Source organism: Rhinichthys klamathensis, unplaced genomic scaffold, assembly GCF_029890125.1.
Source record: "Rhinichthys klamathensis goyatoka isolate OS25496 unplaced genomic scaffold, OSU_Roscu_1.1 h1tg000194l_1, whole genome shotgun sequence".
In the NCBI taxonomy this organism is placed as follows: domain Eukaryota; kingdom Metazoa; phylum Chordata; class Actinopteri; order Cypriniformes; family Leuciscidae; genus Rhinichthys; species Rhinichthys klamathensis.
The window spans coordinates 1,680,503-1,696,721 of record NW_026606720.1 but is presented as its reverse complement, the minus strand read 5'-3'; the positions used below and the strand labels follow the sequence as shown (position 1 = coordinate 1,696,721).

The 16,219-nt window shown below is 45.8% G+C and overlaps 1 protein-coding gene across 1 annotated transcript in view; it reads right to left on the bottom strand.

Annotated features, from left to right (window-relative positions):
• The window catches only part of ano7 (anoctamin 7), a 40,194-nt gene that overhangs the window by 11,220 nt on the left and 12,755 nt on the right, over window positions 1-16,219 (bottom strand). The window contains exons 7-9 of the mRNA XM_056262594.1: window positions 10,965-11,022; window positions 10,414-10,524; window positions 307-472 (exon numbers count right to left, since the gene is read on the bottom strand). Coding sequence (XP_056118569.1) covers window positions 307-472; window positions 10,414-10,524; window positions 10,965-11,022 — 335 coding nt within the window. The remainder of the gene's footprint in view (window positions 1-306; window positions 473-10,413; window positions 10,525-10,964; window positions 11,023-16,219) is intronic.

Sequence of the window (16,219 nt, the reverse complement as noted above, 5' to 3'; positions counted from 1 at the left end):
CAGGGTAACTACGGAAACAAACAAGGCAAACATGAACTAAACACAGGAAGAGAAGATAGATAGATAGATAGATAGATAGATAGATAGATAGATAGATAGATAGATAGATAGATAGATAGATAGATAGATAGATAGATAGATAGATAGATAGATAGATAGATAGATAGATAGATAGACAGACAGACAGACAGACAGACAGACAGACAGACAGACAGACAGACAGACAGACAGACAGATAGATAGATAGATAGATAGATAGATAGACAGATAGACAGATAGATAGATAGATAGATGGTTCAGTCATACCCAACCATGCAAAGTAGAGCGCTATCTTCTCGCCAAAGTATTCGCGAATGTGATCCAGAGGTTGGTACTTTCTCCAGCAAGCCCAGCGAGCCCAGTAGTGATGCAGAATCTGTCTCATGTTGAGAGACTGTGGATCTACTGGAGTCCTCGGGATCTCAAATGGACCCTAATGAGAAGAATACAAATCATCGCCAGTTCAAAATCAACATTAAATTGTGCTATATCACCCCATTTTGCTTTCGTAATGTGACATCCTTCCATTAACTGGATTGTGAAAAGTGGGAATTATATGGCAAAATAATAATAATAATACATCTTCATGGTTGTCATGGAGGGGTTCAAAAATAAGATGTTGAAGATAAACATTTTTTTTGTGGAATGGTGCAAAACATTTCGGGTTACTTGACTGTAACGCTATTCCCTGAAAAAGCGGGACCGAGATGCTGCGCTTGATTTAAGCGCTATGGGCAACACTTTTGTGCATGACCAGCTGTGAATATATATGTGCGCAACATGTCAATGGAATTGACTTTGAACTTTTATAGCCTCGGACAGTGAGGTCGTTGTAATGCGCACACATCAGAGGCTATTATTAGATGTGCCACAGGTGCGTCGGCAGGTTTAATTTTGTCTGAAGAGCAGTCCTGGGACATCCCTAGTGCTACTGGGGGGCCTCAGGGCTCAGTGCTTGGACCACTCCTCTTCTCCATCTACATGACATTACTAGGATCTGTGATTCAGAAACATGGCTTTTTCTATCATTGCTACGCTGATGACACGCAACTCTACCTCTCATTCCAGCCTGACGATCCGACAGTAGCTGCTCGTATCTCAGCCTGCCTGACAGACATTTCTGGCTGGATGAAAGACCACCACCTTCAACTAAACCTGGCGAAGACAGAGCTACTTGTGGTCCCGGCCAACCCAACACTTCATCACAACTTCTCCATTCAGCTAGGCTCGTCATCCATAACTCCATCAAGGTCAGCTAGGAACCTTGGGATTGTAATTGATGATCAGTTGAAATTCACAGACCACATTGCTAGAACTGCCCGGTCCTGCAGATTTGCCTTGCACAACATTAGGAGGATCAGGCCCTTCCTTACAGAGCATGCTACACAGCTCCTTGTCCAAGCACTTGTTTTATCCAGACTGGACTATTGTAATGCTCTCCTGGCTGGTCTTCCAGCTTGCTCTGTCTAACCTCTACAATTGGCTTTATGCCACAGCTGCACTACTTCCTGAACTTCAGCCAGCTCCTTGTTTCCTGTCTGACATTATTGGACAAACTGATTAATCCAGGTGTGCCTGACCAGTAACAAATACCAGACACACCTGGGTTAATCAGTTTGTCCAATAATGTCAGACAGGAAACAAGGAGCTGGCTGAAGTTCAGGAAGTAGTGCAGCTGGGCATAAAGCCTATTGATCCAGAATGCTGCAGCCAGAGTAGTCTTTAATGAGCCAAAGAGAGCACACGTCACTCCTCTCCTCACACAATTGCACTGGTTGCCAGTTGCCACTCGCATTAAATTCAAGGCACTGACATTTGCCTACAGAACAACCACTGGCACTGCTCCCTCTTACCTAAACTTATTACTTCAGACTTATGTGCCATCCAGAAACTTGCGCTCTGCTAGCGAATGTCGTCTTGGGGTACCATCTCAAAGAGGCACAAAATCTCTTTCTCGGACCTTTACCATGACTGTTCCCTGCTGGTGGAATGATCTGCCTAACTCAACCAGAGCTTCTGAGTCAGTAGCCACTTTTTTGAAGAGACTGCTGAAGACGTATCTTTTTCGGCAGCACTTGATTCAGTGGTACAAACACTTTCTCTTCTATTCTATTAAAAAAAGAAAAAGAAAAGAAAAACTGCACTAAAATTAAACTGAGAGGGGTTATAGCACTTGCGTATTGTTGTCCTACTGTTAGTTTAACTGCTTCTATTGTTCTCATTTGTAAGTCGCTTTGGATAAAAGCGTCTGCTAAATGAATAAATGTAAATGTAAATGTAGTGCGGCAATAAAGCATAGCATCTCGTTCCCGCTTTTTCAGGGAAAGGGTTACAGTCAAGTATCCCAAGATGTTCCCTTTCAAAAGATACACTCAATGCTGCACTTGATTTAAGCGCTATGGGGAACGAGAATACCCATGCTGCCGCACTGTGTGTGTCTGGACCCCTTACAATTGTGTAGTGTGTGCTAGAGGTCTTCACGGGTCCACTTGGATCCGAAAACCCGAGGTCCGACCCGAGACCCGAGCGGGTTCGGGTCCAAAACTCCGACGAGTGTCTCGGACACGGGTCGGGTTCGGTATTAGTGGCCTCGGGTCTCGGGTAATTTAAAATAAATATGCCTTTTCCAAATGGACCCGAGAAGACCCGAATTCTTTTAAACTATGTTGGGCATTTAAAATTGCAGTATTTAAAACAACTCTATGACACCGTTCTCTCACTTTTTCTAAGTGAGAGAGCGAATCCGCGCTTCTACGTGCAAATGGGCCATAAGCATAAGCACGGTTGCCTCCGCATTTATTTACTCAGTTGCTCGCTCCACATAAACCAACCCCTCCCTTTGCCAAGAAGAACTAGTGCGCCATCATGTGGACGGATGTTTGACTAAATGCAAGTATTTGAATTGTCGTTTAGCCAGGCCTGTCAATCAATTTTTTAAAAATACGCGACACTGTCAGAAAAGCATGTCAGCATGTCACTGTCAGAGGCGATAACAGAAATATGTCAGGGAAAACGAATGGTGGTTCTAATCATCGTATGGTCCGGTAAATAACATTATGCCAAATTTTATAGGACGTAATGGGTTACAGTGATGTGTGATTGACATTTTAGCACTTCAGCACGCTTACACTGGCGCGTCTATGTTTTGACTTTGAACTTTTATAGCCTCGGACAGTGAGGTCATTGTAATGCGCACACATCAGAGGCTATTATTAGATGTGCTACAGGTGCGTCGGCAGGTTTAATTTTGTCTGAAGAGCAGTCCTGGGACATCCCTAGTGCTACTGGGGGGCCTCAGGGCTCAGTGCTTGGACCACTCCTCTTCTCCATCTACATGACATCACTAGGATCTGTGATTCAGAAACATGGCTTTTCCTATCATTGCTACGCTGATGACACGCAACTCTACCTCTCATTCCAGCCTGACGATCCGACAGTAGCTGCTCGTATCTCAGTCTGCCTGCCTATTTACTCAGTTGCTCGCTCCACATAAACCAACCCCTCCCTTTGCCAAGAAGAACTAGTGCTGTCTCGGGTCGGGTTTTTCTTTAAAAAAAATAATAATTTATGCACGTCGGGTTCGGGTAAGTAGTGATTCGGGTCGATTCGGGTCGGTTACAGTTTTTAGGACCCGAGAAGACCTCTAGTGTGTGCTCACAAGAATGCAAAGAAGGTCTCAGACATGAGCTTGTGATTTCGACTCAAGGACGTGTGAGCCAGGAGTGGCTTGAACATCCAAACTATAAAATCGTATGAATGTGTGCGGAGAGAAACTTGACCACGCGCCTCATAGGCAAGGGCAATAGCATCCCTCGTCCAATGTGAAATTGTCTGTTTTGTGGCAGCTGCCCCCCTGTTACGGTCCCCTTGACAAACAAATAGTTGTTCTATGTAGGTCTGGAGAGCATGGACTGGACAGAGTCTGTGAAGTCTCTCCTGGTCCGGCGTTGTGAACGGCGGAGGGCAGAAGGCCTCAAGAGTGACCAGATGTACGGTCGAGAAAGGGACCTTAGGCAAGCAGTCAGGATATGGATGCAAGATTGCTTTCACCATTTCTGGGGCAAAGTCCTGGGGGAGGATGTTGAGACTAACAGAGCCTGCAAATCTCCGATTCTTTTTAAAGAATGATAGCCATAAGGAAAAACCATCTTAAAAGTCAGAAGTTTATCAGACGCAGACTCTAGAGGTTCAAAGGGGGTCTCCACCAAACCCTTCAGGAGTATAGCTAAGTCCCATGAAGGGATCTTGGTTCTAACGGGAGGCCTCAGCCACCTGGCTCCACAAACGAAGCGGGAGAGCAGAGGATGTTTCCCAAGTGGCACCCCATCAATCAAGGTATAGCAAGCTGATAAAGCGGCCACATAAACCCTGAGAGTGGTTCAGCATGTGCCTCATAATAATTTTCACAAAATAGTGGAAGGAGCCCTAGCACTAGTGGAAGGAGCCCTCAGGTGAAAGCCAATGATCTCTATAACTTCAGGTGAAAGCCCATGTCTCTCAGTTGGTACCTTTCAGGGGCCAAACATGAAGCTCGGGCCAGGGAAGCTCGGGTCATAGCTCGGGCCAGGGATGAACTATTGTCCCCTGAGCTTGAGACAGAAGGTCCCTTCTCTCCGGTATCGCCCAGAGCGAGCCGTCGAGAAGAGATATTATCTCCGAGAACCATATTCTGTTCGGCCAACGCGGCGCTATCAGTAAGAGGCAAGACCCTTGCTGGCGAACTCTGGCTAGAACTTCCAGGAGCAGAGCAACTGGATGAAACGCATACAGGCGCATTCTGGGCCATTTATGCGCCATCGCATCGCATAGAGGGACTGGGTGACTAGGAGAGAAGTAGAGGGGACATTGCGCTGTCTTTTGGGAGGTGAAGAGGTCCACCTCTGCTTCGCGAAATTTTGACCAAATTTGTTTCACTACCTTGGGGTGGAGTTTCCATTCCCCTGTCGGTACTTTCTGCGAGCGCAGACCGCCCCAGGTGATTTATGTAAGAAACTGCCGTTTTGTTGTCCACCCGCACTACAGGACATGGCAGCCTCTCAGCTGCTGGAGGAAGTATTTTTAAGGGCCATCATACAAAATGGGTACCAATTTTGATACTACCTCTGAGGGGATGTTGGACGTTCTGTGTCCTGGGTGATAACAGGAAGCAACGGAACGACCAAAACTTTGCTGGAAACCGCTGCTCCCTGGAACACCAGAGTCGGCGGGGATGACAGGGGTATCGGGAAGATGCGGGTAGATTTAAGCTCCCTGTCCCGACTGTTTTCACCGAGCCGCCAAACAGGTCGGAAGTTGAAATTGGGGCATCAAGCAGGAACATTTGACACGGGAAGTTTAAGGTTTCCCCTATGAACCAGTTAACTCGTCATGGAGGTCTTCAAAGTAGGCGAGAGACTGTTGTTGTCGTCCCTCTCCCTGGTCACCAGACAGAAACCTGTCTTCCAGTTTAGATCATTTGGGGGTCTCTTATTCACGTGGCCAGTATAGCTGTAATCAGGCCACCGCACGAGTTACCACCTCGAGTAGTTCCTCAATCGGTTTATCATCATGTGAGGAACGCTCGGAGGTGGTAACTCGAAATCCAAACCAGATCCAAGAGATTCGTCTTCCTTTGCACTAGCCGAAGAGGCGCCGGAGCACGTTTCGGGACCATGCGAGAGGACATGTGGATCCGGAGAGAGAGATAGGGATGGACCCGTCTCTCGCACCTTAGCCAGATCCATTCGCAAGCCTCACGATGGAATTGCGAGACGAGCGCGTAGCATTTTAACTGTAAATAACTCACAATGCTTACACTAGCCTCGCTCTAACGCAAGGGCAGCATGCTCTTTCCCCAAACATACAAAACAGTATAGGTGTGTGTCCGATTCAGCCATAGGGCGTAAACAAGCAGGCACACACCTTTTGTTTTGTAGATTGCTCATATCTTTCTTTCTTTTTTTTCCTTTTTTCCTTTTTCTCTCACTTGTGAGACAGAGTGAAGATGAACAGAGAAAGTTTGTTCTGCGCACTGCCTAGCAAAAACTAACTCCTATCAGAATCTTGAGAAGCACACACACACCACGGTATTGTCTGAAGACAAAATACCTGCCGATGCACCTGTGGCACATCTAATTATAGTCTCCGATGTGCGCGCATTCCGATGACATCACTATCCGAGGCTATAAAAGTTCAAAGTCAATTCCATTGACGTGTTGCACACATATATTCACAGCTGGTCACGCAGCTGTGAATATACACCAGAAACGTTCCCCATAGCGCTTAAATCAAGCGCAGCATTGAGTGTAGCTTTTTAAAGGGAAAATGCCTTAAGAACGTAACTAAAGTCAAATTTGAATTTATGTCGACTTATCACTAAACCCTAATAAGTTGAGACTAATCAAATGATTTGAGGAAAGTGGTTGCGTAAGTTTTTTTGAGTAATGGGAAAATTCAAACTTAATTAATTGAGTTGACCTAATGTGGTCTTCTCATTGAATTAACTTAAATGTTTAAGTAAAGATAACTTAAAAGGCAAATGGAGTAAACTCAAATTTTCCAGGTTATATTTTGTTGTTTACTTATTATTAAATACATTTTAAATAAATTATAAATCATTAAACCAAGTTTTGTTTTTCACAACAGCTTTATTAGGCTTACATTACATATCTTAACTTCTATAATGCATACTGACTGAACATTGTATATTAACATTTAATCAGTAAAAAATACAATTACAATACTTGCAGTAAATTAAATCAATTGATTAAAAATTTTAATTGAAAAAAGTGAAATTGACCAGATCAGAACAATTGACCAGAACAATTAAAAACACAGTGTAATGAACAACAACAGACATTGTCTGTTATTGTAAATATTGTCATCTACTTATCTTTCACCCTTTGTAATAGTTGTGTGTGTCCCTCAGTTGTCCTCGGTGTCAATAGATAGATCTCAACATCATACAGTCACTTTTAGAATGGGTTCAAAATTTCAAAATATGCTGGAAAACCAAAAAATGTGTCAGTACTGCAGGCTAACATCAGCGAGATCTCATCCTGGGTAAACTGCCACTGTTGGTCCAAAGGGTCTCATTGCCGCAGTCCTTTAGATGAATGGTTGGGGCAGGGATCGAAGGATCCTGTGATTAAAATAAAAAAAATAATTAAGACGCATTTTCTTTTAATACATCGTACAGTACTCATTGTTTAAGCACAGGTTAGAGTGATATAATAATAAAAATGTAACAATACAAAGGAATGTTGCTAGTTGGACAGCAACAAGAATGGAAATAATCAAAGCAAGTCAAAGTGCTTTCTTGCCGTTTCAGTAACTAAATAAAATACAAGATAACTTGGGAAACTGAATTGTATTCAAACAAAAACTCTTTCTGTGTGCTTTACCTTATTGATGACTCAGATCTTTGAAGAGCAGCAGTAGCCTATTCGTGAAGAATGGCAGCGTTTACCACCTGGCCTAAAAACAATCATATATATACACAGTAAATTACATCATAATAAAACTAAGTACATGGTAGATTTCTACACTTACTAGAACATTGAAACAAACAAAAGGAGTGAAATTTACACTGCACTTCAACAATTATGATATCATTTTAAGTATGTTGCTAAAAAACTTGTTTGCCTCACATGAATCAAGTCAGCTGCAGTTCTTCCTTCAGTGAGTTACTGTTTCTGAAGCCTCTGAGGACAGTGTCTGCTGATTTGTCAAAGGAGAATACGTTAACAACTCAAACATAAACGCACTCAATTTAAATCAACAACACTCAATCTTATGTTTTTGTTAAATACTCTATTTAAAAAGGTTTTATGAAAAAGTTTTTATTTGCACTTACCTTCGTCTGATATAAATTTCACGAGTTCACATTTACATCAATTAAACAGAGTAAAGATTATGCGTATTTGGCGTGCTGTCCAGGGGGAGGGCTCCGAGCTCGGAAATTTTTGCCCGAACCCAGAGTGCTCCCCCTTGTTGTAAGAGTATTTAGGAGAAGAAGTGAGGAGATGGGGTGGTGGAGGGATGCTGTTACTGTGCGTTCACACCGGACGCGAATAGCGCGTCAAATTCGCGTCTACCGCGTCTAGTTTGACGCTTGACCACTTTGTGTTAATTCGCGTGTCAATGGCGAAATTGACGCGCGTAAAAACAAAAGTTTGAAGCGAAATTTACGCGCGTCAGAGGCGAAATCCGGAGGCGAAAGTTTCGAAACCCGTTGGCGGCCATCTTTTTAGATGTTTATCGAGCATTAGCATTAGCATTATTCGAGAGAGTCACCGCTCGTATATGCTCTGGAGAGCAGAAGCAGCTCCGTAGGGGACATCGTCGCTGTACTCGGGTCCACCAGAACCTCCGGAGGGTTTCAGGAGTTTCACAATTTGCTCCAGGAGCTAGGTTTGGTGGACCTAATGGTGAGGACGCTGATGAGGACAGCGTAGGCCGTATAAGCCCTCGGCCTCGAGTGGTCTAGCTATGCCTGTCGAGCCCGCGCTCTACAGCCCGGCGCGAGGTTCACCCTCGCCCGCATCCACCTAATCTGTCATTTATTTTTGTTTTGATAATAAATGAAGCCAGCCTCCAAAAGTGATTAATCTGTCCTGTGATTTTTCTCTCTCTCTCACACATCACTGTCCAGACACGAACTTATATGTTGGTTGTCTTTACATTATAATAATATTTCATATAATCTAGATATGGAATAAATAGCATTCAATGCAAAATGAATATGTCTCATATATTGAAATCAAGTTTTATGTGATAAAATATTTGCTTTGTTGTGCATTAGAACCACAGTCATATATTACAAAATAATTTATTGAAGCATCCAGATACTTCACCACGTGACAGCAGCCAGCAGCTAGGCTCCTGATTGGTTAACGCGGCGCGAATTGACGCAGAAGTTCAGATTTTTCAACTCGGGCGGCAGACGCGAATTCGCGTCAAACGCGTGAATGCACAAATAGCACTAACTAAATCATTCGCGCGTAACGCGCTTAACGCGCCAGACGCTCAATTCGCGCCATTCGCGCGAACTTGACGCGCGAATGAGGCGTATTCGCGTCTACCGCGCCGCGCTCTACGCCTCATTCGCACCGCAGGAATTTTTTACGCGCGTAACGCGTCTTTGCATTGACTTAACATTGAAATCACTCGCGCCTGACGCGCTATTCGCGTCCGGTGTGAACGCACCATTAGACTGTCAAAGAACTGAGTTAAGTTTGCTGAATATATACCTCTTACCTCATTGATTGGGAGTGTGCTCCACTCGTGTCTAATTAGGCTTGATTACCTGAATGTGCTCCACATGTGTTTAATTATGTGAACATGCTCCTCCCGAACTTTGTTAGGAAACATCATGTCTGGAAAGGAAAAACAGGACGCTGTCAGTGCACGCAGTAACTGAAGGCAATGGGCTAAAATACAGTTCAGAAAAAAATATGACATTGAAAAACTTTGCCGTTGTGTTATGGTAAACATTATACAATGATTTTATTAATTCACACTTACCTTAGTCTGATGTAAATCTCACAGAAAATACCGGGCGCTGTCAGCGCGCAAGATTTGAATGGAGCAGGGGCGGGAATAAACGGCTCGAAAACAACGTCGGGCTAGAAAATACAGTTTAAAAAAACTGTTACAACATTGAACAAATTGTGATGTTATGTTCTGGCAAACATGTTATTTAAAATAGTTTTATGAATTCACACTTACCATACGTTTTCTCAGCCTCAGAAAATACCGGACGCTCTGCGCGCGCAAGAAGAACTACAGTGAGTCAGGGGCTGCTGCGGGGGAGGGGGGAGAACAGGCTCGAGAGTCGAGACTCGAGACAGTCGTCGATTAAAAAAAGATTCCATTTACAGGCGTCAGGAATTGAAAGTCTTGATCCAAATGCGAGGCCTGAAATGTCTGTACGTGATGGACAGGACCGATTTAACCCCTAAATGACTGTTTTATGCAGTGTCAGTCAGTCCCTCTGGCCTGCTGCCTGCATCAACAAATTCACGATGAACAAAAAAAATACTGCCTTGTGTATCGACCAATCAGCGTGTTGTCAAGGCAGAATTTCAGGCACGGCCAATCATATTAAACCGACACATAGTGAATCATTTAAATAACTTGAAATTTTGAGTTCATAACACTTAAAATCTTAATCTGAAAGACTGTTGCTGCCAAATGAGTACATTAAACACAACTGTTTCATTCTTGATGCAAAAACTTGCTATTGTAAGTAATGTTAAGTTATGATAACTTGATTTCTTTATTAATGATAACATTGGGGTTTACAGCATATGTAAACAAAAAGAGATATATGCAGATAAGAAATGTGTTTGTTAAGGCAATGTTCAGGTATAATGTAGGATACTCTTACAGTACCTCATGTAAAGGAAAAGCAGCAGTGAGAACATTCTCACTAACCAGCCTGCCGACTCCAACCTCCCCTCTCTTCAACACGCCGTATGGAGTCCTGGCTAATATCTCATATAGCTTCAGAACAGGGACAGATAAATTACAGAAAACTAGTACATCAGTTACTGTATGAGAAACATGGTGGTAAGTAAAAGTGCATTATATTTTTTTTTTTTTTTACATTTTCTACATGTAAGAAATTGTACTAACCCATGTACTTTTAATATTATGTCAGTGCTTTTATATTCTATATAAGGGTGGGAGCTCATGGCGGCGTCCATTTTAAATTCAAATAATTAGGATACTACTAATTTGTGAAATAAATAAAATGTTCCCTCCAATTAGGGTGTTTCAACAATGACTTTGGAAACGGATAATGTTTTACACAATGCAATGCACAGCAACAGATGTCAGTATAAAGCCCAAGATGTGTCACATTATTTAGCCAAACAAACAAAAAAAAACAAAAAAATCCTTAGTGCACTTTTTATTTTCAAGAACAAGCTCTCAAAACTCACTATCTGGTGCCTCTGTGTGGTCTTGAAAAATGTGTCCTTGTTTTCATGTCCAAGAAACCTGAAAGCAGCATTAAAGATTAGTGTAAGATAAAGTAAACACACACTTTTCCAAACAGTGTGAATACATACAAAAGCTTGATTTGAAATGATGCACGATAAATATATTTAGTTCACAAGTGATATTTACAAGAGACATCACGTCTAATTTGTAAGCTCTTCTCTGAGACTGTTCTCTCCTTGGTGAACAAGTCAACTTTTGGGTAAAAAAAAACTTGTGGTGATAATGACGTTTCAACTGAGGAATAGTTTGTGCAACCACAGAAACCGAAAATCCTCGGGCCAGCAGCATGTGTCCAAATTTCAATCTTAACCGTTCTATTTCATCAGAAATTATCTTAAACTATAGGGCTTTAAGTGTAAAATACAGAACTTGTCCTTTAAGTATGTGAGTAAATATATGGGTCAGACAGTCTATTTGACACAGTAAGAACTTTGCATAAGTGTGTATTTGGGAGTGTGTGATGTGTTTGTATTTAAGGAGGTGCTGACTCTATATGCAAACACTAAAGTGTATGAACTGCATGTTACATGACAGGCTCAGATCCTCTTTGCACACAGGGTTTGAATACATGTTTACAGTTCACTATTTTCTAACTCACTTCCTTCCATCACAAACCACCAACTTGTTAAATGGTGTGAGGTGCATATTTTGTAGACCTGTCAACAGCTTTGTTTCCATACATTTATTTTTATGCAAATGCTGGGATATTACTTAAATATTCACTAAAAAGAAACTGCAAGATGCACATAAAATCTTATTTACTGTGTTATGTTGGGAAAAAATTCACAGGCTTCCGCGGTTCCAGCAACTTTGTATCATTGTATTACTGATACTTTGCAACCGTTTCACTAGGGAAGTGACGATATTATACATGTTCTCTTACGAGAGGTTCTCTCGTATTGCGTAAGCTAGCCGCAGAAAAGGGCTATCTCTCCATTCCCCCTGTAGAGGACCTGGTCGCCGCACATTTATGCCCGCCTTCCACGAGATGGCGCTCATCACCTGTGCTTCCCTCTAAAGCCTGCAGAGCGACTTCAAACTTTCACGCCCGCGCTTACTCAGCCGCCGGCCAAGTAGCCTCTGCACTTCACTCCATGTCCGTCCTTCAGATACTACAGGGTGACTTACTTCGTGAATGGGACGAGAGCGGAAAAAATCCCCCCACAATCGCGGATTTGAGGAGCGCCACGGACATTGCCCTTCGCGCTACAAAATCTGCTGCTCAAGCCCTGGGGAAATGCATGGCCGCCATTTGTGTGTCTGAAAGACATTTGTGGCTCACACTCGCCGACATGGGAGATTCTGAGCGCGCCGCCTTTCTCAACGCCCCGCTCTCCCCATCCGGCCTCTTCGGATCTGCTGTCACGGGTATCATTGACCGATTTTCCGAAGTGCAGAAAGCCTCCCAGGCCATGAATCTCTTTCTGCCTTGTCGCGCTAGCTCCTCTGCAGGCCGCTCACGTGACCAGCCTCCTGCACGAGCCCCACTCCAGCGCCCAGCTCAGCACAGTCAGACTTCTCAGCGACGCCAGGGCAGCCGCCCTCGTTCTCGCTCTGACAGCCGCCACAGACCGCCGCCTCCTCGGGGGCCTCGGCCTAGGATCGCGCTGAAACCTGATCACTCGAAGTCTGCCTAGCACAGCTGAGAAAAAGACGGCGCTCTCCCGCCGCGGCCGGACCGCCGTCAAAGTTTCGCCCTTTGTTATTCCCCGCTAACACGGCTACTACAGCAGTGTACCCCGCCATTACCAAGCCGGTCCCCCTTCCCGCTTGCATGAGCACAAACGCCGTTTTCACGGTGACCCAGAGAAATCTCAAAAAGAGCATAAAAGCCTCCTGTGTAGAAAATGTGCCCACAACACTGTGTTCACTCATACACAAAAGCACTTCAGTTCCCGTGTCTCACACAGAGTCCACTCTCATAAAGCGGTTCCAACCCGCTCGAGTTTCAGAGTGCATAAGCGCGCCCACGAGCCCATGTGCGCGTCCCACCTCTGCTCACTCTGTTACACGGCCCATAAACTCCTCTCTGAGTGTAAGTCCCGCTGTCATAAACACGATGAGCGCGCCCGCGCGGCCCGCTATGTGCAGCAACGGGGACCATGTAGCCATTCACCCTCTAGCGTTACGCTTCAAAGCGTGGGAAGCCATTCCGGGAATTTCCCAGTGGGTGCTAAACACAATAAGGCTAGGCTATCGCTTACAGTTTCACCGCCGCCCTCCACGTTTCCGAGCGCGGCTAGAAACTATTGTGAACCCAGAAGCAGTGACACTGCTCCGCTCAGAGATAGCAAAACTATTGTGCAAAAGGGCTATAGAGAGAGTTCCTCTATCTATGAGCGAGTCGGGGTTTTACGGCCATTATTTTCTGGTTCTCAAGAAAGACGGCGGCCTCAGACCAATCTTAGACCTCAGATTTCTGAACAAAGTTCTCATGAAGAGACCGTTCAAAATGCTCACTATCAGAAAACTCCTCGCGCATGTGCGCCAGGGGGACTGGTTCATTTCACTAGATCTGAAAGATGCTTACTTTCAGATTCAGATAAATCCTCTTCACAGGCCATTCTTACGTTTCGCCTTTGAAGGCCAGGTTTATCAATACACCGTCCTTCCGTTCGGCCTTACCCTAGCACCCCGTACGTTCACGAAGTGCATGGATGCGGCGCTCGCCCCCCTGCGGAGTCAGGGGCTGCGAATACTGAACTATTTGGACGACTGGCTGATTTTGGCACAATCACAGAGAGAGCTACTGTCTCATCGTACAGTTCTCCTCGAACCATCTGAAAGCTTTGGGCCTCTCTGTCAACTGGACAAAGAGCGCACTACAACCCAGTCAGACTATCTCCTTCTTGGGTATAGAGCTAGACTCGGTCACGATGACGGCTCATCTGTCAACACAGCGCGCGCGCCGTGTTCAGCGTCTCGCCGCATCTTTTCAGATGAACAGACTCACACCTCTGAAAACTTTTCAGAAAGCATTGGGTTACATGGCCTCAGCCTCCGCGGTGCTCCAGCTGGGGTTACTGCGCATGCGCCCGCTTCAGCTCTTGGTTGGAAGAGCCGTGTGTCTCACCGTGCGTGGACCACGGGCCGCCAGCTGATAAAAGTAACGCAGAGCTGTATCACAGCTCTGCAACCATGGACTGTGGCAGAATGGTTTCAGCGGGGCGTTTCCATGGGGACCCTTTCTCGCCGAAAAGTCATCTCGACAGACGCATCCAACACGGGTTGGGGTGCGGTCTGCGAGGGCTCACCGGCCTTCGGCCCCTGGTCAGCTCAGGAGAGCCTCCTCCACATAAACTGTTTGGAGATGCTGGCGGTCGAGAACGTGCTCACGCGCTTTCTTCCGCGCATTCACGGTCACCACGTGCTGATCCGTTCGGACAATATAGCCGTGGTCTCCTATCTAAACCGTCAGGGCGGAGTCAGATCCAGGAATCTCTTCCGGCTGACAGAACGCATCTTAGTTTGGTCTCAGTGTCACCTGCTCTCGCTCAGAGCGACGCACGTGCCGGGCCATCTGAACGACGGTCCAGACAGTCTGTCCAGGAACCCCATTCCCCCCGGGGAATGGTCCCTGCACACTCTTACAGTCCAAAAGCTGTGGCGAATATTCGGCAGAGCAGAGGTGGACCTCTTCGCCTCAGAAGAGAACACCCACTGCCCAATATTTTTCTCAAAGAGCGAGGACGCGCTAGCCCAGACCTGGCCCAGCCGCCTGCTTTATGCATTCCCTCCGGTTTCTCTGCTACCACAGGTGCTTCAGAGAATCAGGGAAACACGCCACTCGGTGCTCCTCATAGCCCCGCGTTGGGAGGGTCAGACTTGGTTTCCGGAGCTCACTCAGCTGTCACAGACAGCCCCGTGGCCCATTCCAATCAGAGCAGATCTCCTCTCCCAAGCTCGCGGCACGATCTGGCATCCCCACCCAGAGCGCTGGGCGCTACATGCGTGGGTGATCAACAACTACCCGTTGCTTTGCCAGAAGGAGTGTTAAACACGATCATGCACGCTAGAGCGGCTTCTACTAGAAGGCTCTATGCGTCTAAATGGTCTGTGTTCTCTAAATGGTGCACCGACAGAAACTTGGACCCACGGTCATGCAAGGTTCCTTCCTTACTAGTTTTTCTCCAAGAGATGTTGGACAAGGGCAGGTCCCTGTCCACTCTCAAGGTGTATGTGGCAGCCGTCGCAGCGTTCGCTGAACCCCGGCGCGGCCAGTCACTGGGCAAAGATGGCTTGGTCATTCGCTTCCTCAGAGGAGCTAGAAGGATGAACCCCCCACGCCCCCCTTCGGTGCCGATTTGGGACCTTTCCATAGTTCTTGAAGCTATGAAAGCCCCCCCATTCGAACCGCTAAACACCGTGGACCTCAAATACCTTTCGCTCAAAACCGTTTTTCTGCTCGCGCTCGCGTCAGTAAAACGTGTGGGAGACCTTCACGCGCTGTCCATTAGCGCTTCCTGTCTCGAGGCCCAATGACTCCTTAGTCGTTCTCAAACCTAGACATGGTTATGTCCCTAAATCGATTGGTACCCCGTTCAGGGCACAAGTTATTTCCCTATCGGCTCTGCCTGCATCCGATAGCGAATCTGACTCTAATCTCCTGTGTCCGGTCAGGGCCCTGAGATTATACATTACTCGCACTGCTCCGGTCAGACGATCCGAGCAGCTTTTTGTTTCGTTCGGCGGGCGCACCAAAGGGTTGGCCGCCTCGAAACAGACTCTATCCAGATGGATAGTTAATGCCATTGCAGCCGCATACGCATCAAAAGACCTGCCATGCCCTCTGGGCATCAGGGCTCATTCCACTAGAGGCATGGCCTCATCGTGGGCATGGTCCAGCGGAATTTCCATTCATGACATTTGTGTGGCAGCGGGATGGGCTTCCCCCTCCACCTTTGTCAGATTTTACAATCTGGAAGTTCCCGCCTTGCAGGCTAAACTGCTAGCAGTCTAGTATGTTACAGCTTTTCTGGTTGAGCTGCACTATAGGGAGTTATTCACACAGACCGGTTTCGCTCTGTCCCTCTCTATCATGTGCTTATGTACTACACAATCTCCGGCCCGCTCTGCTGGCCTTTGTCACAGGTACATATATTTATTCCCACTCATAGGGTTCCCTGGGGTCTCCTCTGGGACTCATAGTGGATGCTTAGCACGCACGGCGTTGACCAGGTGTTCCCGTAGCGTA